At 39.1% G+C, this 24,258-nt stretch overlaps 1 protein-coding gene across 1 annotated transcript in view; it reads left to right on the top strand.

Moving 5' to 3' along the window:
- DYNC2I1 (dynein 2 intermediate chain 1) overlaps positions 1-8,171 on the top strand; it is a 94,791-nt gene extending 86,620 nt beyond the window's left edge. The window contains 1 exon segment of the mRNA XM_043969350.1: positions 7,526-8,171. Within this exon segment, the coding sequence (XP_043825285.1) occupies positions 7,526-7,697 (172 nt within the window). The 3' untranslated portion in view covers positions 7,698-8,171.
- Positions 8,172-24,258: the final 16,087 nt, after the last annotated feature.

The raw sequence follows: 24,258 nt of genomic DNA, 5'->3' as shown, positions 1-24,258 counted from the left end.
CCCTACAACTTTCTTCTTCCTTTTTAAAAAAATTAATTATTTCAGGGCAGCTAGGTGGCGCAGTGGATAGAGCACCGGCCCTGGAGTCAGGAGTATCTGAGTTCAAATCAGGCCTCAGACATTTAACACTTACTAGCTGTGTGACCCTGGGCAAGTCACTTAACCCCAATTGCCTCACTAAAAAAAAAAAAAATTACTGTTCATATCTGGTTAAATTCCAGGTTATTTGAATATTAGATCCATACTTAATACCCAAGTAAATGCATCTGAGAGCAAAATAAGTTTAAGAACATAAATCAAATTTTAGCTTTCGTTGATGAATTTATAAGCATACATTGTTCCCTAGTTATTTTAGTGGGTGTAGGATTTAGGAATAGGGATACACCAAGCTTCTCTGCATATTTCATTTGCAAGATATGACTGTGTTATGTAAGTATTCTTGCAGTCTCTGAATAGCTTTAGTGAATCCATTGTTTCATTTACATGCCTTATTTGATGACATTTTAAATTCCAATTAACCTCATGGTCTAATCTTATCATTCTCTTACTTTTGAGCTTTTTATAGAATTACTGTAAAACCAATGACTATTTTAGAGTAATGCCTTTTGGATATATCTATAAGGGAGCAAATAATTGGGTGACAGGCTTTTAGAGTCCATCTCGTCGAACACCCTACTGTTATAAAGAACTGAAGCCCAGAGATCTTAAGTGACTTACCTTATCAAAGTCACAAAGGTAGTAAGTGACAGAGTTTGGATTCAGATCTATATCCTCTGGCTCCAGACTCAGCATCCTTTTCAGAGCATTATTATTTGTATAGTAAGTTACTTATTAACTATTTATAATCAAAGTTATTTGAAAGGTCATCTTATTGTGGGCTACTAAGATAATTGCTTCTCAGAAGTGGAACAGCAGAAAAATGTGAAGACAAAGAGAGACTTCTAAAATATGATTATCAGGAAAGAAGAGGAGGACAAATATAATTGGTAGTTATACATTGCTAGATACCCTCCATATATTTCTGTTGTTATTTGCATTGGGCTTTTTGCAGGAGGTTACTAATTGCTACTCAAAGACAACTGATCAACCTAGCCTCAGTTTGGAGAAAATCTAGGAAGACTGTTATAAGTAGATAAAGCCTTTCTTAGGTACCTCTAGGGAGGTGAGCAGGCAGGTTTCCAAAACAGTTTTTCATATGAATTGGCAACAAGCTACCAACAATAGCAAGGGATCTCAGTTGTAGCAAGTATGGAGTAACTGCTGTGTATTCACAAATTGCACATTAGCCTTCTTTATGGAAGAGAAGGGAGAATAAAAGGTTCTCTTCTAAAATGGACAAAGGGATTCAAGGTAAAAACAAAAAAAGATAAAGAATCTGAGGAGATTCTGACTTGTACCAGATTGATGGGTGGGAAAATTGGACAAAGAGAAGGCAAGCAGGATCCCTGGACTCTTGGAACGAATTGACTTTTCCCACAAAGGGAGGGGTAGAATAGGCAATGTCTGAAGAGGAAGAAAATTCTGTGTATCCAGGGAATGTTGACTTGGATCCACAAGTGGTGATACTGATCATCAGGTAAGGGTTAGAAGACAGAAAGATCAGTAGTAGAAGTTGTTGATTCCTGGCTGAGGGGCACTGAGGTAGCTATTTGTAGAACTGATTGACATGAATGCTGGAGAGATCTGCTGCCTTTGCAGGAGGCGTATTTAAGATGTGACAGATGACTTCCAAGACTTAGCAAACTGGAGGACCTTTGCCATTTGTGGTGAGCCATTTGGGGACAAATGATAGTTTCAGAAAGGACATAAAAATGTTGCTAGGGATTATGAAGTACTGAATGAGAAAATGAGGTTAGAGATGTAATGATAGTTTAATTGTTTCCAATTAAATGCAAGGACTTTTTTTCCCTCCATCTATGGTATTCTATAAATAAAAAAGAATAAACCCTTTGTGTTCCCTACCCATTTGTATTTGCCAACTTCATAAACTTAATTTATGACTAAATGATATACCGCTAAAAATAGCATGCTTGGTTTTTAATTTATAAAGGAAAGAAAAAATAAAGGAAAAATGTCTAAAGGCACCTAAAATGTTCAGTAATAATAGAAAGAGATTTGAAAAGTTGAAAACTGTATTTGTACTTCTAAATAAATACTCAAATCCAGAATAAGGTACACAGAGACATGACATTTTTACTCCTCAGTTTATAAATTTCCTAAAAGTTTATTTACAAGTAAATTGTTTGGACATCAGACTATATTTTCCTATAGAAACAATATAATAGATAGTGGCTAGGTTCCCAGCTATCCAAAACAAATTACATGATAAGTTTCCATTTTTTTCTATCAGAAAATATGTACTTGATTCCAACCATGGAAGCCAATTTTTCACCTCTCCCTTCCCATCTTGCTGTTTCTAGAAAAGAAATCTTCCACCCTTCTTCTTGCTACCTTGCAGAAGAGAGGGGGACTCCATTCTCCCTGCCACTCTAGTCCCCGATGCATCATCTGGAGAAGTGGATTCTTCATTCCCTCCCTTAACTCTATCACCTATCAGTGAGAAAGGACTCCATCTTAGTGCCCCAGCTCTTCTCAGTTTTTGTATTACCTGATTATGACTTCTGGGATCCTGTCCAAATTAAAGACCAAGCAGTAAAAACTAAACATATATTTTTTGGCAGTATATCATTCAGGCATAGAATGCATTTATAAAATTGGAGATACAAATTAGCAGGAATTTTTTTTGTTTGTAGATTAGTCTTATAAAAAACTTTATATAGACGGGAAAGCAAGTCTTTGGGTCAGTAGTTATTGATGTTGTCTTGGTTTTGGTTTTGGTCACGATGACTGATTTTTGTTAAGAGAGAATTCCATATCTTTCACAATAGGATAAATATTTTAGTTCTCCACTCTGTCATGATTTAATCCTTCAGTGCCTGAGAATAGTTTTCATCTAGATTATAATTGCTCCTTCAGGGCAGAGGCTGAGTCTGTCCTTCTCAGTTCAGTTCAGCAAGTTTTTATTAGCATCTCATATTTTCAAGGCACCATAACACATGCAGAAACAAAACTGCCTCTGCCCCCTGGCATCACGTATGGGAATATATGACATATACATCTTTAAGATAATACATGCTAAGTTAAGAAGGGAGAAAGCTCTCGCAACTGGGAAAGCTTCACCAAGGAGATTGCAACAGAGCTGGAAAAGGCAGGATCTTGAAGGACATGTTCATTCTAAGCTAATTCATTTCTGGCTTAGGCTAATCTTGGGCAAGTCAGTTACCTTTGGTTGACTTTTCTTATCTCTAGGACCTAGAAGAATAAAAGAAATAGTTGTGTTATTTCCATACCTGGACAGGTTAGACCAGGAAAAGCAGATCACCTTTCTCTAACAATGCTAGAAGTAAGGAGGAGAGATGTCAGAGCTGTCTGGAGATTTCACACCTTCCCGTGCACTTTTCCAGTTTTCATATAAGTAGCTCCTGTGACAGCAAATACTTTGTCTGGGTTGGTGGATCTGTTCCTTTAAAAATGATTTTTCTTTTTAATATGCAAACCTGCCTTTTGACATGAAGGAATACAGAATACCAGTTGGCATCATGAAAATATACATAAAGCAATAACTGTCTGTAGTTTATGGAGTTCATCATTGCATAATGAGTAATGAAACATCTATAAATGTTTTGTTTTATAGTGACGCAGTCTGTGTGAAACTGCATTATCCAATTTTAAATCTTATCACTTATTTTTATTTGAGGTAAATTTTTCATGGTTGTGTGCGAGGTATGGTGAAAAGACGTTGGGATTGAATTTGGAGTCAGATGAATGTCAGTTCGATTCTGGGCCCTGCCACTTACTACCTGAGATGCTTCCTAATGTATAGAATCAGGGGAGTTGATCTCCAAGATCCCTTCAGCTCCAAATCTATAATCCTATAAAGTAGAGAAAAAGAGGAGGTGATGAAGGGCATCCATGCCCAGTACAGTTTATACTTGTGAATGGAGGCAGGAGATAGAGGGGAACAGATAATGATCCAATTTGGTAGGAATGTAGAGTATCAGTGAACAATAACAACAACAATAGTTAACATTTGTGTAATGCCTGCCATGTGCCAGGCACTGTGATAAATATTTTATAAATATTATCTCATTGATCCTCACAACAACCCTGTGAGGAAGGTATTATTTTTTGTTTTGTTTTTGTTTTTGTTTTTTGTGGGGCAGTGAGGGTTAAGTGATTTGCTCAGGGTCACACAGCTAATAAGTGTCAAGTGTCTGAGACCGGATTTGAACTCAGGTTGTCCTGAATCCAGGGCTGGTGCTTTAGCCACTGTGCCACTTAGCTGCCCCGGAAGGTATTTTTATTATCTATTTCTTGTTAACCCCATTTTACAGTTAAGGAAACAGACAAACAGAGGTCAAGTGATTTGACTAAGGTCAAATACCTAGTAAGTGTCTTAGGCTGCATTTGAACTCAGGTCTTCTTAACTTCAGGCCCAATGCTCTTATCTGCTGTGCCACCTTGCTGCTTCCATCAATGAATATTTGTTAAGCCCCGAGCACTATGCTAAGTGCTGGGGATGCCAAAGGACACAGAAGACAGCCCCTATCTTTGAGGGGCTTCCAGTCTATAGGGGGAGACAACATACGAATGACTAGGCACAACTAAGCCACGTAGAAGATAAATAGGAAATAATCATCAGAGGGAACACAGCAGAATAAAGAGGGATTGGGAAAGGCTTCCTACAGTATGTGGGACTTAAGGAAGACCAGGAACGCCAGGAAGCACATATGAGGAAGGAGAGCATTCCCTACGTAAGGGATAATCAGTAAAAGTGCCTTGAGTCACTGGATTGAAGAGCATCTGGCAGGAGAGGGTCATAAGGTGTAAGACTGGAAGACTGGGTTATGAAGGGCATTGAATGCCAAGTAGAGGAGTTTATATTTGAACCTAGAGGCAATAGGAAACTGCTGAAGCTTATTCATAGAGAGGTTCACTTGACTGGACCTGTGCTTTAGGAAAATCCCTTTGACCGCTAAGTGTGGGATGAACTGGAAGGGCAAGAGACTTGTGGCAGGCAGGTTGGCTAGCAGGCTATTGCAATAATCCAGGCATGAGAAGACAAAAGCCTATACCAAGGTCTTGACAGTATCAGAGGGGACAAAGGGGGTTTATTTCAGAGATGTTATGAAGGCAAAGTCGACAAGCATTAGCAGTAGATTGGATATGGGGAAGGGGATGAGAGACAGGAATTGAGGATGACAGCTAGACTGAAAGTCTGGGGCACTGGGCTGATGGTGGTGAATTCCAAAGTAATAAGGAAGTTTGGAAAAGGAGAATTGTTTGGGGAAAAAGATAATGAGTTTAGTTTTGAACATGTTGAGTTTAAGACATCTAGAGAACATGCACTTCAAGAATGTTCCCTAAGCAGTTGGAAATTTGAGACAGAAGGTCAGCAGAGAGGTTAGGGTTGGATAAGTAGGTTTGAAATGATCATAGACATGATAACTCAATCCAAAGAAGCTGATGAGATCACCAAACAAAGGAATATCAAGGGAAAAGAGGACCCAGTACAGGGCCCTGTGGCAGGCATGATTTGGAGACAGAGAAAAAACATTGTGTGAAGGGGAACAATGTGTAATAAAGTTAGACAGATTAGATTATGGGGAGCACTAAATGCCAGGTTAAGGAGATTGTATTTAATCTTAGAGGCAACAGGGAGCCACTGAGTATATTTGAGGAGAGGAATGATTTGGTCAGACCTTAACCTCAGGATGATAACTTTGGCAGTTGGATGGATGAGAGAGGATGAGCTGGAAAGAGGAGAGACTTGAAGTAAGAAAATCAGTTAATTAGGAAGCCTTACAGTAATCCAGGTGAAAAATCATGACCCCTGAACCAGAGTAGTAGTTGTATAAATGGAGAGAATGAGAGAATTACTGTGGAAATGGAATCAATTGTATTTAGCATCTGTGATGGGATAATATGTGTCTGGGGACAAGAGGTTAAAAGTCATAAGATCAAAGAAGCATAGATTTAGACCTTCATTTTAGAGATGAGGAAACCAAGGCACAAAGAGAGTGAAGGACTTGCCCAAGGTCACTGGTAATAGTAGGTATTTGGACCCAGGTTTTTTGATTCCAGAGTCAGTATTTCCTCCTGTGTTATGAAAGGCAGTAGTACCCTCAGCAGAACTGTAGAAGTGGGGAGGAGATGAATGGTGGTTGGGAGCGGGGTGGTGGAGGTGGAGCTGAATTGCTGTTTTGGACATGTTAATTGGACATGTTAATTTTGGAGAGGTTAAATTTGAAGTGCTAATAGAACAACCAGATGGAGATGTCTATTAAACAGTTAGAGACATGGGACTGGATTTTTTTGTAGCTCCTCCATAGGATCACTTCAGTAAACACTTGACTAAATTATCAAATGGATAAATTAATGGCTTCAGGCTCCTGGGATGGTTCTATAATGGACTATAACCAAGTTGCTCCCATTTCTCAGAAGCCTGGAAATCCCTGAAGATCTCTGGACCTAGTATCTTAACTCCTTCCAGGCTAGCCACAGAATGTAGTATTTGTCACCGTGGTCCCTTCCTAATTGGTTTTTCTGTCTCAAACTTTTCCCCAGTATAGTCCATCTTTCGCCCTGCTGCCAAATTGATTTTCCAGAAGTCTCACCATGTAACTCCTACTCAGTATTCTACAGTGGCTCCCAAATAAAAATTCTTCTGACTTCAAAGCCCTTCACAACCAAGCCCCAACTTACCTTCTCAGCCTTCATACTGTCAACCCATCCTCTTGCTGTTTCTCTCACAGAACATTCCATTTCCTCTCCCATTTTCTTTGCACTGGCTGTCCCCAGGCCTAGACTGTTCTCCTTCCTTACCTGAACCTCTTAGTATCCCTCGTTTCCTGCAAAACTCAGCTCAGGCTCCACTTGCCATGTGATACCTTTCCTGTCCTCCCAAAATTACCTTGTATTTATTTTATATGTATCCATATGTACATATTGTTTTCTCCAATAGACTGTAAACTCTTTGAAGGTCAGGGGCCATTTCGTTTTTGCGGGGGGGGGGGCAATGAGGGTTAAGTGACTTGCCCAAGGTCACATAGCTAGTAAGTGTCAAGTGTCTGAGGCCTGATTTAAACTCAGGTCCTCCTGAATCCAGGGCCAGTGCTTTATCCACTGTGCCACCTAGCTGCCCCAGGGACCATTTCATTTTTATCTTTTAAAGCTCCAGCACCTAACACAGTGCCTAGCACATAGCAGGGGCTCAATAAACGCTTGATTTAGTGATTGCTTATACCCTCTATTGGTCTGAGAGCTGCTGGCCATAGAAAACTCATTCTTATTTGTTTGAACATAATCTAGAGAAGTTCTTGTTGTTGTCGTTGTTGTTGTTATTGTTTTAATTATCCATTTTTGCTCCTTGGTTTGGAGGGGAAATGGAAAAGAAGACAAACAAGGGCTGTTGTGTGTATCTTTATAATTGATCTGGCTGCAAATAAATGCTTTCTCATTTTAGGCTCATAACTGCTACAGTCATGGGTGATCCAGAAAAGACAAACAGATTCCTTGGTCTGGCACTGGCCAAAACATCTGGGATCATTGAAATTCAGTATCTAAAGAAGAGATGGGTGTTACCCAAGAAGGAAGAACAAAAGAAACTGCGTTTGCTTTTGCAGGACGCCCTCTAGAAACAGAAAAATAGTTTTCTAAGGGATTCATAAAAAATGAGCATTACCCAGAGAATTTTCATTCAATGATTAAAAATGCATTAGGTGTTATTAAGAGGTGTATATTTTAATAGCTACCACATCTATGTGCATGTATATTTCTGTATATAGAATTTATATATATTCTGTATATAATTCATTTAATTATTGACTGCAGTGTTTCTACTAAAATCAATATTTTTGAACAGGAAAAGAAATGACACTTTAATATCTATTGAACTTAAAAGGAAAAACACATTATAGTCATTCCCAATGTATTGTTTATGAAGGATCTTTGTATATATTTTTTCAGAACAATTCTAAAATATGATCATCAGATTTATTACTGGTTTTTAAATCACCCACCATGAAATGAATTTTAATGGACTATTTTCTTATTCACACAAAAGTATCTATGCCTGTCCAAATTAAAAGTGGTTCCAATGTTGAAAATTTCTTTACTAGTTTTTCTTTTCCTCAAAAACGCCAGCCTCATTTTTGGGTACCATTTTAGCAGTGTTTATCCAGTCTTGTATCATTACCCCAATAAAAAGAGAATTTAGAGTAGAGGAAACCTGGGAGTGACAGTCTTTCCCCATGTTAGACTTGGAAGAAGAGACTTTAGAGACTGTGTAGTTCAGTTCTTTCACTTGACAGATGAGGAAACAGGTCTAGCAAGGCTTTCTTAAGCTGGTGTAATCAGCCAAATAGAATCCTGATTTTCAGCCCAGTGTTCTTTCTATTACATCAGGCTAACAGTTCCTCCAATTCACATGAAGAAGTCGACATTTAGGACCACTTTTTTTCTCCCTTCACGAATTGTTAAAAGGTACATATGGCCCTTTAGAGACATTGAAAGCTCCTGTTTCTGTGAAGAACAATTCAATTCAACAAGCAAAGTACGTAAAAATCTACTCCATAGACAATTAATATGGGAGTTATCATTATTAGTTCCACTCTTGACAAGATGTAGCCAGAGAACCTTCTATTTGAAATGGAATTTTGCCATCATCTAGTCTAACTTTTTTCCTGAATTCAGAAATCCTTTCCACAACTCTGACATGGTCTTCCATCTTCTTCCTAAACATTTTCAGTGATGACTAGACTAGTTCCTCATTTCATAAAAGTTTTGTTATTGTATCACTCAAAATATTAGAATAAAAGTTCTTTCTTACATCCAGCTAAAAATCTACCCTACTGTACTGCATCATGAATCCACTGGTTCTAGTTCTGCCCTCAGTAGGCTTTCAAATATCTGAAGACACCTACCGTGCTTCTTTTAAGTCTTCATCACAGTTTCTTCTTTCGTTATTTATGTAGCATGGTTTCCGAATCATTCATGATACCGGTTACTCTCCTTTGGACACACTAGTTTGTTAGTCCTCTAAAATGTGGTGCCACTAATAGAAGACAGTATTCCATATGTAGTGTGAGTATCCATCAGACAACACTTCCCTGGATCAGGACATGTGCTTCAAGCTAATAATTTTTCTTCTCTTTTACTGATGTCTTTTGTTCTTACATCGCCTTCATTTTTTAATACATCCTCTCCTCTGCAACCCAACTCTAATAATTATAATGCCTTTTCTTAACTGCCCCACTAACCTCCAGCTAGTACTCACAGTGTCCTTGGGGAATCACTACCCCAGGTTTCAAGGTACCCTCGCGTCTACCCTCCTAAAACAAATATACACAGTGTCAGTGCCAAGAATGGGTTCATACATTAGAGAGGTACACAGAGGGCATCCAAGTAGCCAGCGTGACTTAGAACCCCTAGTACCCTATGACTCCAAAGATCTTTTTTGGTACGTCCGAGCTGCTTCCTGATGGGCACAGTATCTTTTCTGGAGACATTGCTCTATTTGTTTTCCTGGGCTTCCCACAGTATTCCACAGGTACACCTCCTGGACTTGAGTCTGTCTTAGGAGCAGCATCTCCTTTTGGTCCCCACTGAAAGGTGCCATGGCTGATGAGAGTGGGGAAAAGAGGGGAAATCTTTCCTACCCAGGTTCCCCTTTCTTTCTCGCTCTCGCTCTCGCTCTCGCTCTCGCTCTCGCTCTCCCTCTCCCTCTCCCTCTCCCTCTCCCTCTCCCTCTCCCTCTCCCTCTCCCTCTCCCTCTCCTTCTCCCTCTCCCTCTCCCTCTCCCTCTCCCTCTCCCTCTCCCTCTCCCTCTCCCTCTCCCTCTCCCTCTCCCTCTCCCTCTCCCTCTCCCTCTCCCTCTCCCTCTCCCTCTCCCTCTCCCTCTCCCTCTCCCTCTCCCTCTCCCTCTCTCTCTCTCTCTCTCTCTCTCTCTCTCTCTCTCTCTCTCTCTCTCTCGCTTGCTCCCTTTTCCCTCCCAAGAGGCACAAGGGAAAATATAAGCAATTTCATGGGCAGAGTTCTTCCTTAATAGCTAGCTCTCTTCTCAACTATCAGGGATAACTAATTCCCTTAGTGAGTATGTCTGCAGAGCTGGCTCATTTGCTTTTTTTTTTTTTTTTTTGCAGGCAATGGGGGTTAAGTGACTTGCCCAGGGTCACACAGCTAGGAAGTGTCAAGTGTCTAAGGCTGGATTTGAACTCAATAATTCCTGAATCCAGGGCCGGTGCTTTAACCACTGCACCATCTAGCTGCCCCCTCATTTGCTTTTAAAAGACAATTGGAGGTGTTACTGATCTGGGAGCAATGAATTATAAAGTTTTCGGTTTTTTATATACTTCCTTTACAAGCTGTGAATTGACTATCTCTGGCCCTTTAAGGCTATCTGTGAATAAGCAACTCAGAGTGTGAACTAGTCAAGGTTTCACCCTTTACAGGGTGTGAATACAACCAAGTCTGAAACATTTCATTGGCTTTGTTACCTGTGAATTCAATACTTTAATCATGTGAGCTGGGGGAACTGAATTGATCAAGGATCCAATTCCTTGATCAACCCTGCTGCTATATAACAAAGAATTTTAAAAAACCAGTTCAACATCACAGGCACATATATAAAATCCAGAAATATACAATGTATTCTACTTTCATAGTTTCCCACCTAAGAAGGGGGGGGGGGAGTGGGGAAGCTTGTGGCCAAAATTGATCATTATGATTATATAACATTAACATTCAGTTTCAGTGTTTTTGTTCTCATTTATATCATTGTAGTCAATATGTATAATGTTTTCCTGTTTCTGTTTACTTCACTTTGCATGTTTTTGTCTTGCCATGCTTCCCTACATTTTTCCTTCCTTCCTCCCTCCCTCTCTCCTTCCAGCCCTCCCTCTGTCTGTCTATGTCTTTCTGTCTCACCCAGACTAGAAGTGCAGATTGGCCTGAAACTTTCACCTGTTCTTTTTTCCAATATGTGCCAGTTCACACCTCCTTAGGTAATGGTGGTCTCCCTTGCTTCGGAAGTGGGAATAGGCATGAGGATCATTATATTAGTACCAGATAGTGAGGAGTAGTACAAAATTCCCAAGTTCAAAAGATAGTAGCATCCTCAGCTGGGATCATGGGCTGGCATCCCCATGTTGCCCAGTATATTAATAGTTGCTTACCTCATAATAATATTCTACCACATGGATATGCTCCAATTTGTTTATCCATTTCCCATTTGATAGATATCTACTTTGCTTCTATTTCTTTGAAACTACAAAAATGCTACTATAAATATTTTGGTATTATAGTATCCTTTCTATCTTTGACCTTTCTATGTGTATGAGGGGGGCAATATCTATTTAGGAGTGGGATATCTGGGTTCAAAGGGTGCTGTGGACATTTTAGTCACTTACTATAATTCCAAATTGCTTTCCAAAATGGCTGGACAAATTCACAGCTCCACCAACAGCTCATTAGTGTTCTTGTCTTTCTGTAACTCTTCCAACAATTTTTTAAGGAGTGGTATACTGTTGGTTCATATTGAGTGAGTTGTCAACTGAAACTTCCAGTACTTTTTTTTTTTTTTAAGTGAGGCAATTGGGGTTAAGTGACTTGCCCAGGGTCACACAGCTAGTAAGTGTTAAGTGTCTGAGGCCGAATTTGAACTCAGGTACTCCTGACTCCAGGGCTGGTGCTCTATCCACTGTGTCACCAAGCTGCCCCACTTGAGCAGCATTTTTTTATTTTATTTTTTAATTTTTTTGTTTTTTTTGTGTGTTTTGTTTTGGTGAGGCAATTGTGGTTAAGTGACTTGCCCAGGGTCACACAGCTAGTAAGTGAGTGTCTGAGGCCGAATTTGAACTCAGGTACTCCTGACTCCAGGGCTGGTACTCTATCCACTGTGTCACCAAGCTGCCCCACTTGAGCAGCATTTTTTTATTTTTTTGTTTTTTTTTGTTTTTTTTTGTGTTTTGTTTTGGTGAGGCAATTGTGGTTAAGTGACTTGCCCAGGGTCACACAGCTACTAAGTGTCAAGTGTCTGAGGTCAGATTTGAACTCAGGTCCTCTTGAATCCAGGACCTGTGCTTTATCCACTGCGCCACCTAGCTGCCCCCGACTTGAGCTGCATTTTAAGGGAAAGAGAGGAAGGTCCTGAGGTAGAGGTAAGAAACAAGTACATTCCAGTCTCAGAGATCTGTTAATGTAAAGGGAAGGAGATAGGAAATAGTGTCCTGTGAGAAAACAGAAAGCCAGCTTGTCGGGTTAGGGTAGCTGGGGTACCGTCAAATGATACTGGAGAGAGAGTAAGGCCAGGTTGGGAAGTGTTTTAAAAGCTAAACAGAAGAGTTTCTCTTTTACCCTGGAGGCAATAGTAAGCCACTATGATTTCACAAAAAGTCTTACATATTCATGGCCTTTGATTATTTTTTGCCAGTATTCTTATGGTTCGTTTCATTATCAATCATTATGTATGTGCTTCTCCTTCCATCTTTTTATGCAGAACTTGATTTCTCTTAAGCCACTTTTTCTTTGTCTATTTCAGTTTTCTAGACCATGGCCATGGAATAATTTCTGTTTTCTCTATCACTTGCAGTATTTTTTTTTAAAACAGAATGGCTCATCCTGCATATATCCTGATAGTTGGCATCTGCATTGTCCATATCTCTCATCAAATTGTAAAGTCTGTTCTATATTTCCATAAAAATATCACTTTTATTTCCTCATTCGAATTCTTTGCCATTGAGTTTTTCTTGGCTTTATGGATTTCTTTACAAATATATAACTTCTTTTTTTTCTTTTTCTTTTTTTTTTCAAGGCAATGAGGGTTAAGTGACTTGCCCAGGGTCACACAGCTAGTAAGTGTCAAGTGTCTGATGCTGGATTTGAATTCAGGCCCTCTCGAATCCAGGGCCAGTGCTTTATCCATTGTGCCACCTAGTTGCCCCTCCAAATATATAGCTTCTTAGAATACAGTGTAACTATCCCATAAAGGAGTATATCTCCTTGACACTTACTGCTACCCTGTTTCTTTTGAAAACATTACGTTCTTCTTTAAGAAATAGTAATTGGGGCAGCTAGGTGGTGAAGTAGATAAAGCACTGGCTCTGGATTCAGGAAGACCTGAGTTCAAATCCAGCCTCAGATACTTGACACTTACTAGCTGTGTGAACCTGGGTAAATCACTTAACCCTCATTGCCCCAACCAAAAAATAATAATCAAATTTATACCTGTTCTTTTTGTGCTGGCAAAGAATTGGAAATTGAGGGAACGCCCATCAACTGGGGAATGGCTAAACAAGTCTCGGTATATGAATGTAATGGAATACTATTGTGCTGTAAGAAATGATGAGCAAGTGGATTTCAGAGAAATCTGGAAGGACTTACGTGAACTGATGCTGAGTGAAATGAGCAGAACCAGGAGAACACTGTACATGATATCAGCAACACTGTGTGATGATTAACTGTGATAGACTTAACTCTTCTCAGCAATACAATGATCCAAGATAGGACTCATGATGGAAAATGCTCTCCACATCCAGAAAAAAGAACTGTGGAATCTGGATGCAGATTGAACCATACTGTTTCTATTTTTCCCCTTTTTTTGAGGTTTTTCCCTTTTGTTCTGATTGCTTGCTGTTTTGGGGAGAGGGGAGGGAAGAGAGGGAGAAAAATTTGGAACTAGAAATCTTATAAAAACAAATGTTGAAAACTATCTCTACATGTAACTGGAAAATAAAATACTTTTATGATAAAAAAGGAAATAATAATCAACAGAGCGCTAATAACATTAAACTTGTTGCTAGTTTTTGGGGTAATAATTGAGCTTATTTTCATGTGAGTCATCAATAGCCCAGAATTTAAGCACATAGTGGAAATAGATATTAGAAAATGATTACTTGACATTAAAACAAACATCAATCTTTTTGTGGTAGTACAAGTGCAAAAAGGAAAGGTATGTCAAAACAAGAGTGGGTTGCTCTTTTGTGAACCCCTAAATTCAACAAATTTTTACTATCAGAGACAGAACTAGGAATCCTGGCACCTAAGGGGTTTTGGGACCATCTCTTAGAAAGTGTAGGTGGTACCCTTGCAAGCTTTATGGAGAAAGTAGGGAAACCCCCCAGGAAAGACAGTCTTAAAGTGGGTAAAGTTAGAGGGACAGAGGGAGCAGCGCAGGTGATGCAGTGGATAAAACACTGGACCTGGAGTCAAGAATACTTGGGTTCTATTTTGTCCTTAGACACACACTAGCTGTGAGAACCTGAGCAAGTAACAAATTCTCTCTGCCTCAGTTTCCTCAACTATAAAATGAAGAAAATCATACCTACTTCCCAGGGTTGTTGTGAGGATCAAATGAGATAATATTGGGAAAGCACTTGGCACAGTGTCTGGCACATGGTAAATGCTTGATAAATGCTTGTTTCCCTGCTTCTTTTCCTCCTCTGACCTCCTTTGGTCAATGAACCTGTTTCCTCACCCTCTCCCAGGTGCTTCCACCTTGCCTTTCAGCCTCATAGGACTATTTTAGGAGCATGAGGTGTGAGGATAATGATTTCAGGACCACAGAAAGGAGGAAGTGAACACTGCTCCCCCCCAGACCATCTCTGGAGCAAAGCATCTTGGCCAAGGTATGGTATCAGCAGTTTGCCTGAGAGGTATGTGCAAAACGCCATCCTAGGCACTGACGGTGATCCAAAGAGAAATAAAACAGGATTCTTGCCCTTATTTTTGGTCTTAAAGAGGAAAGCGACATGTACATGACCATTAAACAAAATAGAAATCGAGTGGATCACACACACAGTTACACAAACCAAGCTTTAGAGCTGTGAGAGAAAACAACAGTTCAAAAATGAGGAGTCAGGGAAAGTTTCCTAGGATTTAATTTGTATGTTGTTTGGACTTTGATAATGTACTTGGACAGACAAATTATAAACTTTTCACATATGTATATATACATACATATAAATATATATGTGAAAATATTACTGACATTCTTTAAATTGGAGCCCAAATTGAACAGAATGAGGGGACTGACATTGGGAAACAACCAAATTCTTTCTAATAACCCCAAGTTTCTCCCTGAAGCAAAGATCCATCTTCTTAATGTCAATATTCTTTTGTTGTTATTAGAGTCATATTGAGTTATGGGACACTCTAATCCATGAAGAATTTAAACTGAGCATCACCCAAAGGGCAATGGAGAGGCATATGTGGTAGGTGCGAGTAGGCTGTGACACATTCCAAACAGAATTATGCAGAAGGAAATAGTCTGTTGTACCTGATGTAATTGAAAAAAGTCTATGACTAATAATGTGTTTGTTGGTTTTGCCAAACTATTTTTTCTTTCAAAATCTTTGTCACAAGAGAAATATTGTTGGTTAGGAAAGGAAGAGAGGGGTATCTTAAGAAATGACTGTGATGTAAGGGCAAAAGGCATTAATCATACTTTTAAAAAAAGAAATGTTTGACCAAAAAAAAATGACCTGCTCACATGGAAGGAGTAAGGGATAACTGATGGATGGGTTTATGCTCTTGGTTATCTTTTAACTGTCAAGAGAACATGAAGTTTGCTGGCACATTAGATAGATCTGCTGTGATACATTTATGGAAGGACAGGGCTGAGAGTTACACAGGATAGATAGATGTTTTGGAGGATATAAATATACATTGTCAATGAGATCATGGATCCTTTCAAGTATTTAAATAATATAATTACATTTGGAACAAGTAAAATGTATGTATGCCCTGTCTAGTTGCCTGTTTATTTATTTCTAAGTCCAAGTGATATTGATATTTGTTGCCCTGATTAGGTCTATGGATTCAGAGATTGCTTTTCTTCTCATTTTTTTGGGGGTGGGCAGTGAGGGTTAAGTGAATTGCCCAGGGTCACACAGCTAGTAAGTATCAAGTATCTGAGGTTGGATTTGAACTCAGGTCCTCCTGGATCCAGGGCTGGTGCTTTATCCACTGCACCACCTAGCTGCCCTTCATTTACTTTTATAGAAATTGAAAGATGTGGTAGCATTTTTATCAATATAATATTAGGATGACTATCATGAAAATATAATATTGATATCTAATGCTTGAGTACAACCCCCCAATCTTGTAGGGTGAGTTCAGGGGTGTGTTGGAGCCATTGTGGACAGGCTCGTGAATGCTGATTTTTAAATTTTCAGTGTGAGCATTTGCACCCTAGAAATCAGCAAACGCTACAAATCAGGGCTTGATTTATTATTTTATATATGACATTATATATATATATATATATATATATATATATATGACATTTGTCAACATACCCCTGGGTCGGTGCCCTAGCAGATAGCTCCCTCAGATTGAAAGTATTCTGTACATCTACATCTCTAAAACTATAGCTCATGAGCCCCACCCATGTGTTGTCCTTTAATAGTCACAGGAAAAAAATAATTCAAAGAAAAAGCATTTAATGAAATGGCACGGTAAGAATAGTAGCAGTAAAATAATAATAGCAATAAAACATTTCTCCCCTAAAACTGAGTGAACTGTTACAAAAATACTCATCATTATCCCCGGGAAGAGTACACAAATCAAGAGGCACATCCAAAGGGAATTGGTGTGCCCAAGGTGCATGGATGATAAGCATCTAATGCTGCCACTCATACCTTCTAGTGATACCATTGTAGTGTTTCCACTGATTCTTGTCTTACAGTTTCTGCTGGATAGAGACTGCTCTCTGCTGATCTTTCACTCTCTGCTATATATTCGTTATGGTTGCATATTGCTACAGTTTTTGTCCTCTACTAAAACTGTGGTTCTTGAATATGCTGCTTGACTTTAGTTTCTGCCTTCTCTAGTTTTTGGCTCAGCCGAAATCCTTGGGTAGAGTTAATTTAGCCAGGTTTTTTTTTTTCCCCTAATTTTTGTGGGGCAATGGGGGTTAAGTGACTTGTCCAGGGTCACACAGCTAGTAAGTGTCAAGTGTCTGAGGCTGGATTTGAACTCAGGTACTCCTGAATCAAGGGCCATGCTTTATACACTGTACCACGTAGCTGCCCCCATAGCCAGGTTTTAAAGAAAAAGCTCAAACCCTTAGTTTTTCCCCACAAAGTCTGGGCTCTGAGGCTTCCCATTCCCATCTCCTGAATAGAAGATGCTTGTAGACAAAGAACTAGGCTTTATAGAACAAAAGTATAACCCTCCCAAATAGTTAATGCCCTTAGGCCTTTCTTTCTAGTCTCTAACCAGGATCAGAGTTGGTTCCCTCAGTCAGAGACCTCATCCTGTCTTACGGTGACTATTCAACATATTTCCCAAGTTTTTATTTCTGAAGATGGGGGAGGAAGGAGGTTCAGGTTCTCCAGTTTTTAAACCCTAAGTTCCCTTAGTTTGCCCATGTAGATGAATGGTTAGACAAAATGTAGAAGCAACCTAAAACAGAGGGCAATATCATCTCTCCCCCCCCCCCCGTCATCTGCTCAATGGAATTCCTGGCCCTTTTACGTGTTCATATGATGATTTTAATTTCTGGAAAAGAGGCCTCTATGAAGTCCACATTTGTGTAAATTCTTTCCCCCATTTACGTTTTATAGTTTCTTCATCTTTAGGTCATTGTATGCATTCTATCCAAACATTCCCACCATTCCTAGTATATAAAAAAACATATTGAAAAATTTAGCTTTCATTTTGTACCTTGTTTTCCTATTATATAATGGGATTATTTCCTAAATATAACCAGAAGCCTTACAACAAAGAAAATAGGCTAGCAAAAGGAATGAAACAGTAATGAAATGCTTTTAAATGAAATGATAAGTCTTCTGAAGTAAGGTATCTTTCTTTCTGACTATGAAGTCCCATGTATATTGGATTTTAACCATATTCTAAGATTTTAAAAAAATTTATTGGCCAACCTTTTATTGTGGGGAGGGGGGAAATAGTGTTTGAAAAACATATTAAAACTAAGTTTTAGAAGATGATGAGAAAAAGGGCAAAATGATCCACAAGAGGGCAGCAAGATTTTAGCAGTACTCTTGGCTCTTTATTATTTTATTCACTGATCATGGGAAGAAACTTAAAGCTTGACCAGGATGCCCAGAGAGATCCCATCATGCCCCTTTATCCAGGGCATCCATTCTTGAGATATGTAAAGTGGTCTGAAAGCAAGTATTCTCACAGTACTGTGATAGAAAAGAGATGCATTCTTTTAGAAAAGCATATTCATCATTTAATGACCAATCTACTACTGGTGATGAGCCTCTCTGTACTTGGCTGGTTCTAGGACAGCAGGCACAGTCTTGTTTTGGGGTGGTCCTTAAAGCATTTCCAGGTTGATAGAACCTGCCAGAGATTGTGCTTTATTAACACAGCCTTCAAGAAGCCTAGGTCAGCTAAAGGAGATGGTGGAGCAGGGTGAAAGGATACCGTCCTGGAAACATGACCAAAAAACTGGTTAGTCACTCATGAATCGTGGGCAAGGAGAGTCACAGGTAGACAGCTGAAGGAAAAGGCCTCAGACTCATTGGCTTGATATTCTGGGGAAGATTTATGGGAGGACATGAGCAAGAATTTTATGAACAAGAAGGTGCAGGTGGCTTACATCCTGCAGTTAGAGGGAATACCCGTATCAGTAAAATGATATATTCATGGATATATTAAAATTTATTTTCAGCTATCAATAGGCATTTATAGGAATAAGGTCAAAAGTAAATACTTAAGAACCAGTCATAACATTGGCTATTTGCCTAGTCAAAAAACTCTGCCTCTGTTTCTTTGTCTCTTTCCTCTTCATATATACACACATATATACTTAATTTTCTTCCTCCCTTCCTTCCTTTCTTTCTTCCCTCCTTCCTTCTTTAGCTTTTCCCCTCTTTCTTTCCTTCTCTCTTTTCCTTATTATTCTTTCTCTCACTTTTATTTTCATATTAGGTATCCTGCTATGGGTGGATGGGTGGTTCTGGTGTACTTTTGCCCTAACAGAATGGTCCTCAGACTGAAAAACTTCACTTTGAGAACACTTTTGGAAGAGCAGGGGACTGGGAATCAGGACACTTGATCCCTTGTCCTGCTTCTACTCCTCATTGTGTCACCTTGGATAAGATGTTGAACTTTTCTGGGCTTCTTTTTATCTCTTCTGTAAAATGAGGGGACACAAGCCTAATCCTTTCTAGCTTTGAAATTCTAGAATCCTCAGTATGAAAGTGTCCATAGATTGAGAGCAAAGAAACCTGCCCGCTATAAAAAGGAGAGACAAAGTCTCAGCTGCTATCATTTCCAAGAAATTCAGCATTGTTTGAACCCTTGTTTTCAATTCTTTCTGAGAAAAGACCACCAGTATAATTGGCACCAGCTTGAACAATTTACTATGAACTATGATAAATAGAATTTGAAATAATTTGAAATTCTGACTTCTTGTACTTCATGCTGAACCTAAAAGCCTATTACTGCTTTTCTTAAAATGGATTTTTTTTTCTTCAAAGGTATGTACTCACTGCACATTAGTGATAAAGTACTTCTTTTCCCCCTCCAAATACAGCTGTTCCTCATCCTGCCCCACTTTTTCTGCTTTTAAATAGCAAATTCTCCATTGAGAAGTCTCACAAATAGAACATTTCATTAAAAATAGTAACAGTCCTAAGTCCACACAGTATAACATTTCTTTAATGTATAAGAAAGCAAAGAGTTTTCTGGATTTGGAAACATAAAGCCTGAGACCTTGTGTTGCTTCTATCTCCAAATTCAGAATTTTCATTACTATACTGCATTGGCTCATTAAAAAGCCTTTCCATTTTATCCATTAACACTATATTATTTTATTGTAACATCAACTTGGGCAAATGACAGCACTTCTCTAGGCCCTGGCTTCTTTGAAGTAAAATCATCAGCTGAATCCTGATGTTTCTCTCAGCTCTATGGGATAAGCAAGAGGACTAAATCACGGTATCATGTTGGGCAAATCACCTCTCTAGGCTTTAGTTTTCTCAACAACCAAATGAATGATTTGAACTAGATATTATATAAACTTGTTGTTGTTTGTCCTTTGTTCTCGAAGGGGACCATGATATTGGGAAGTGATGTCATGACTTGCACTGGATTGGATTTAAGTGAGAGAGGGCTGTGCAAAGTCACCAACCTCACTCTTTGCTCCAGAGCCATCTGGGTCCAGTGTCAAGATACATACATTAGGATGACTGAAGGTGACTCTGGATGTTAAAGGCAATTGGGGTTAAATGACTTGTCCAGGGTCATACAACTAGTAAGTGTTTGAGGTGAGATTTGAATTCAGGTCCTCCTAACTTCAGTGCCAGTGCTCTATCCCCTTTGCCACCTAGCTGCCCACTTATATGCCATCTTCTGGCATGAATACTTTGTGATTTCTATTCTCTCAAGAGGAGTTTAATTTCAGGTTTAGCTATCAAATTTTAACTTCAATCTTGTAAATCTTTTTTCCCCTTTTGAATCTATTAACTTCTTAATCTATTAAATATATTAACTTCTAAAAATTCTTTTTAACTTCCAGGGACATTTGGTGAGGGAATGAGTTGGACTCGCTTTAGAAGAGACCATCCCCTGTCCTGGAATGACTATATTTGCAGTCATTTTACTCAGCACCCCTATATTCCTTCTGAAATGCATTTGTACCATATATTTGGGTAAAAATTATATCTGTTTGACTCTGTTGCTGTGGGATGCTTGGAGCCTGAGTAACGTGATCAAATAGATGGTTAAGCAGAGGCACAAAAAGGTAGATATTGAGTTTGGCTTCTCATGGTATTCCATTGTCTACAAAAGCACACTCGGGATTCCTGGGTGATGGCAGCCTTTGTGAGTGGATTTGAAAAGCTCAGGCATGAGTGGCAGAGCTGTATGCTCCTCAGAGGCACCTCTCTTCCAGGGGATGTCTCATTTATGACCTAATACAATTTATCCCTGACCTCTGGCTCTAAATAACTTCAGTGGCCAGGGTCATTGATTGCTACACATCCCTAACACCAAACTTCTTAGTCCAAAGATCCTTTTCCTGAAATAGGTCTTTGTTGCCCTGAGTGGCTGGTATTTCTGAGTAAGAGGCCAATTATGGGATTAATCACAAGGCATGATTCAGTAAGCAAAGTGGAAGGACCTTATCAGTTCCAGATTATAGAGAGTAATAATGTTAAACAAATGGACCTGTCTGCACTTCACTGATGCCACTGTCACTGCCCAAAGGCTAGGGAGTACCCCTCGACCTTTCTTTTCTTTTTTAAACCATGAAGCCATTGAGTTAGACCCTGGTCAACAATACCAGTTATCTCAAGGTGAGATTCAAATCTCTTCTATTCTGAAACAATAGAACATTCAGAATTTAAATAAGTGATAAAATGGTTGCTTAAAACTAAATTGAATAGCTAGCATTTATTAAGCACATACTATTTACTGGACACTGTACCAAACACCGGGAATACAAAGACACAAAAACAAAAACCAGCCCTTGCCCTCCAGGAGTTTACGGTCTGATGAGGGAGGCAGCATGTAAACAACTATGTAGAGTGGATATAAATGCACATATATGTGTGGATATTGGGGGTTGGTTGTTGTCTTTTGTTCTTGAAGAGGACCAAAATGACATCACTGTTGGAGTCAAGTTATAGTGTGTCTGACTGTGACTGATTAGACCAATACGAGTTAAGAATGATCTGCCACATGTTGGGCACAAATAGTACATGTGAGCATTTGGGGTGGATTCTCTAAATGTGTATATCTCCCTTTTCTTTTGAGCTACTTCAATTCTGTAGTGCTCGTAGAGCACAGCACCTTCTTGGATGAGGGCACAACATGATGGACAGTCCTGTGTCAGTGGCTTCTGTGTCCTATAATGAATTCCAAAGTTCTTCAGAGAGATCTTGAGAGTGTCCTTGTATTGCTTCTTCTGACCACTATGTGAACTCTTGCCTTATGTGAGTTCTCCATAAAATAGTCTTTTAAGCATATGTACAGTTGGGTGTTCTCAGCAATAAAGTTTGAATGCTTGGCAGTTTAGCTCAAGAAAGGACCTCCAGTGTCTGGTACTTTATCATGCCAGGTGATTTTTAGACTCTTCCTAAGATAATTTAAACAGACATAATTCAGTTTCCTGGCATGGTGCTGACATACTAGCCAGCTTTCACAGGCATACCACAATGAGGTCAGCACAATGACTCTGTAGACCTTCACTTTGGTAGGCAGCCTAATATCTCTTCACTCCCACGGTTTCCTTCGGAGTCTCCCAACCCTGAGATAGCTTGGCCACCTCGTTATCATTGTGTACATTCCTGGAAATTATACTGCCAAAGGAAGCGAACTTATCCACGGTATTCAAAACTTCTCCATTTGCTATAACCAATGGTTCCATATGGATGGTGCAGTGCTGGCTGGTGTATTTTCTTAGTGTTAATTGTTAGGCCAAAATTAGCATAAGCAGCAGAGAATTGGTCCATACTTTGTGGCATTTCAGCTTCAGAGACTGCATTGACTGCACAATTATTTACAAACACAAAATCATGCAACTTTACCAACACTTTAGTCTTGGCTTGTAGCTTTTTCAAGTTAAAGAATTTACCCTCAGTGTGGTAGCTGATTTTGATACTGTGTTCATCTTGATTGAAAGTATCTGACAACATTGCTACAAACATGCTAAAAAGCTGGGAGCAAGCACACAGCCTTGTTTCACTCCATTGGTGACTGGGTGAATATATGTATATACTCTATATTATATATGTACGTATGTATGCACCTATCTATATATGTACCTATATTGACACATGCATATATAGATAGGTACACACATATACATTTTTTTTTTTGGTGAGGCAATTGGGGTTAAGTGACCTGCCCAGGGTCACACAGATAGTAAGTGTTGAGTGTCTGAGGTTGGATTTGAACTCAGGTCCTCCTGAATCCAGGGCCAGTGCTTTATCCACTGCGCTACCTAGCTGCCTCTGTGCACACATATACATACTGTTATGGCAGAAATATCTCCTATTGAATCCCATGTGATATGTGTGTATTCAGTTGTTTCAATCATGTCTGACTTGTGACCCCATTTGGGGTTTCGTTGGTAAAGATGCTAAAATGGTTTATGATTGGGGCAGCTAGATGGTGCAGTGGACAGAGCACCAGCCCTGGAGTCAGGAGGACCTGAGTTCAAATCCGGCCTCAGACACTTAACACTTACTAGCTGTGTGACCCTGGGCAAGTCACTTAACACCAATTGCCTCACTTAAAAAAAATGGTTTATGATTTTCTTCTCCAGTTCATTTTACAGATGTAGAAACTGAGGCAAACAGGATTGACTCGCCAAGGGTCACACAGCTAGGAAATATCTGAGGCCAGATTTGAACTTAGATCTTCCTTACTGGGCCTGGTGAACTATCTACTATACCACCTAGCTGCCCTATGATAGGTTACTGCTGACAAATTTATTACAACACAGAAATTATACAGGCAAAAGTCTAGGTTTTATTATGCTTCAGCACATGTTTGGGAAGTAGAAAAATAAACCTTAAAGATTGAGGTTTCTGATGAAGGCTTTATAGAGAAAGTTATGTCAGACAGACAGACAGAAAAAAAAAGTATATATATGTTTGTGTATAAGTTTCTATATGTCATATACACACATAACACACATACACACATACATACATATGTGTATATGTACACACGTATATATGTGTGTATATGTGTGTGTGTGTGTATATATATATATATATATGTATATAAACAATCTTTATGGCCTAAGAGGCCACAGAAGTCATGCAGGCCTAACCAAATATTCATTATCTCATATTTGCTTCAATTAAAATTAAACAAAGTAAGAACAAATAATCAAACAGATAATGTTACATATTTAAACACTGAGTTTGAAAATCTTACACTCACAAACTACAAGGCTACATTTTAAAGAAGCCACAATGGGCTAATTAATAGGAAGAGATTTATTTGTTACAAAAATAACCAAAGGTTTCGTGTCAGGGAAATTCTTGCACAAATAGAATTAGCTAAATCACTTTGGGGGAGTTTAAAATTCTTAGTAGATACTTTATTCTCTTCATTTTTTCTTGCCTTATCTCAGGAATGTAAACACATAATTCTATGTAAACACTTAATACTATAATTCTGTGAGTCAAGTTTTAGCCAGATGAGGTTAATATTAACAGGAAATAGGCTTTAGGGAGTCAAATGTTCCCAGGAGAAATGGTATGATAAAAT

The sequence above is a fragment of the Dromiciops gliroides genome, chromosome 5 (genome assembly GCF_019393635.1).
Source record: "Dromiciops gliroides isolate mDroGli1 chromosome 5, mDroGli1.pri, whole genome shotgun sequence".
NCBI classification, from domain to species: Eukaryota; Metazoa; Chordata; class Mammalia; order Microbiotheria; family Microbiotheriidae; genus Dromiciops; species Dromiciops gliroides.
The sequence above is the reverse complement of the archived record's forward strand: the minus strand, read 5'-3'. Positions and strand labels throughout refer to the sequence as shown.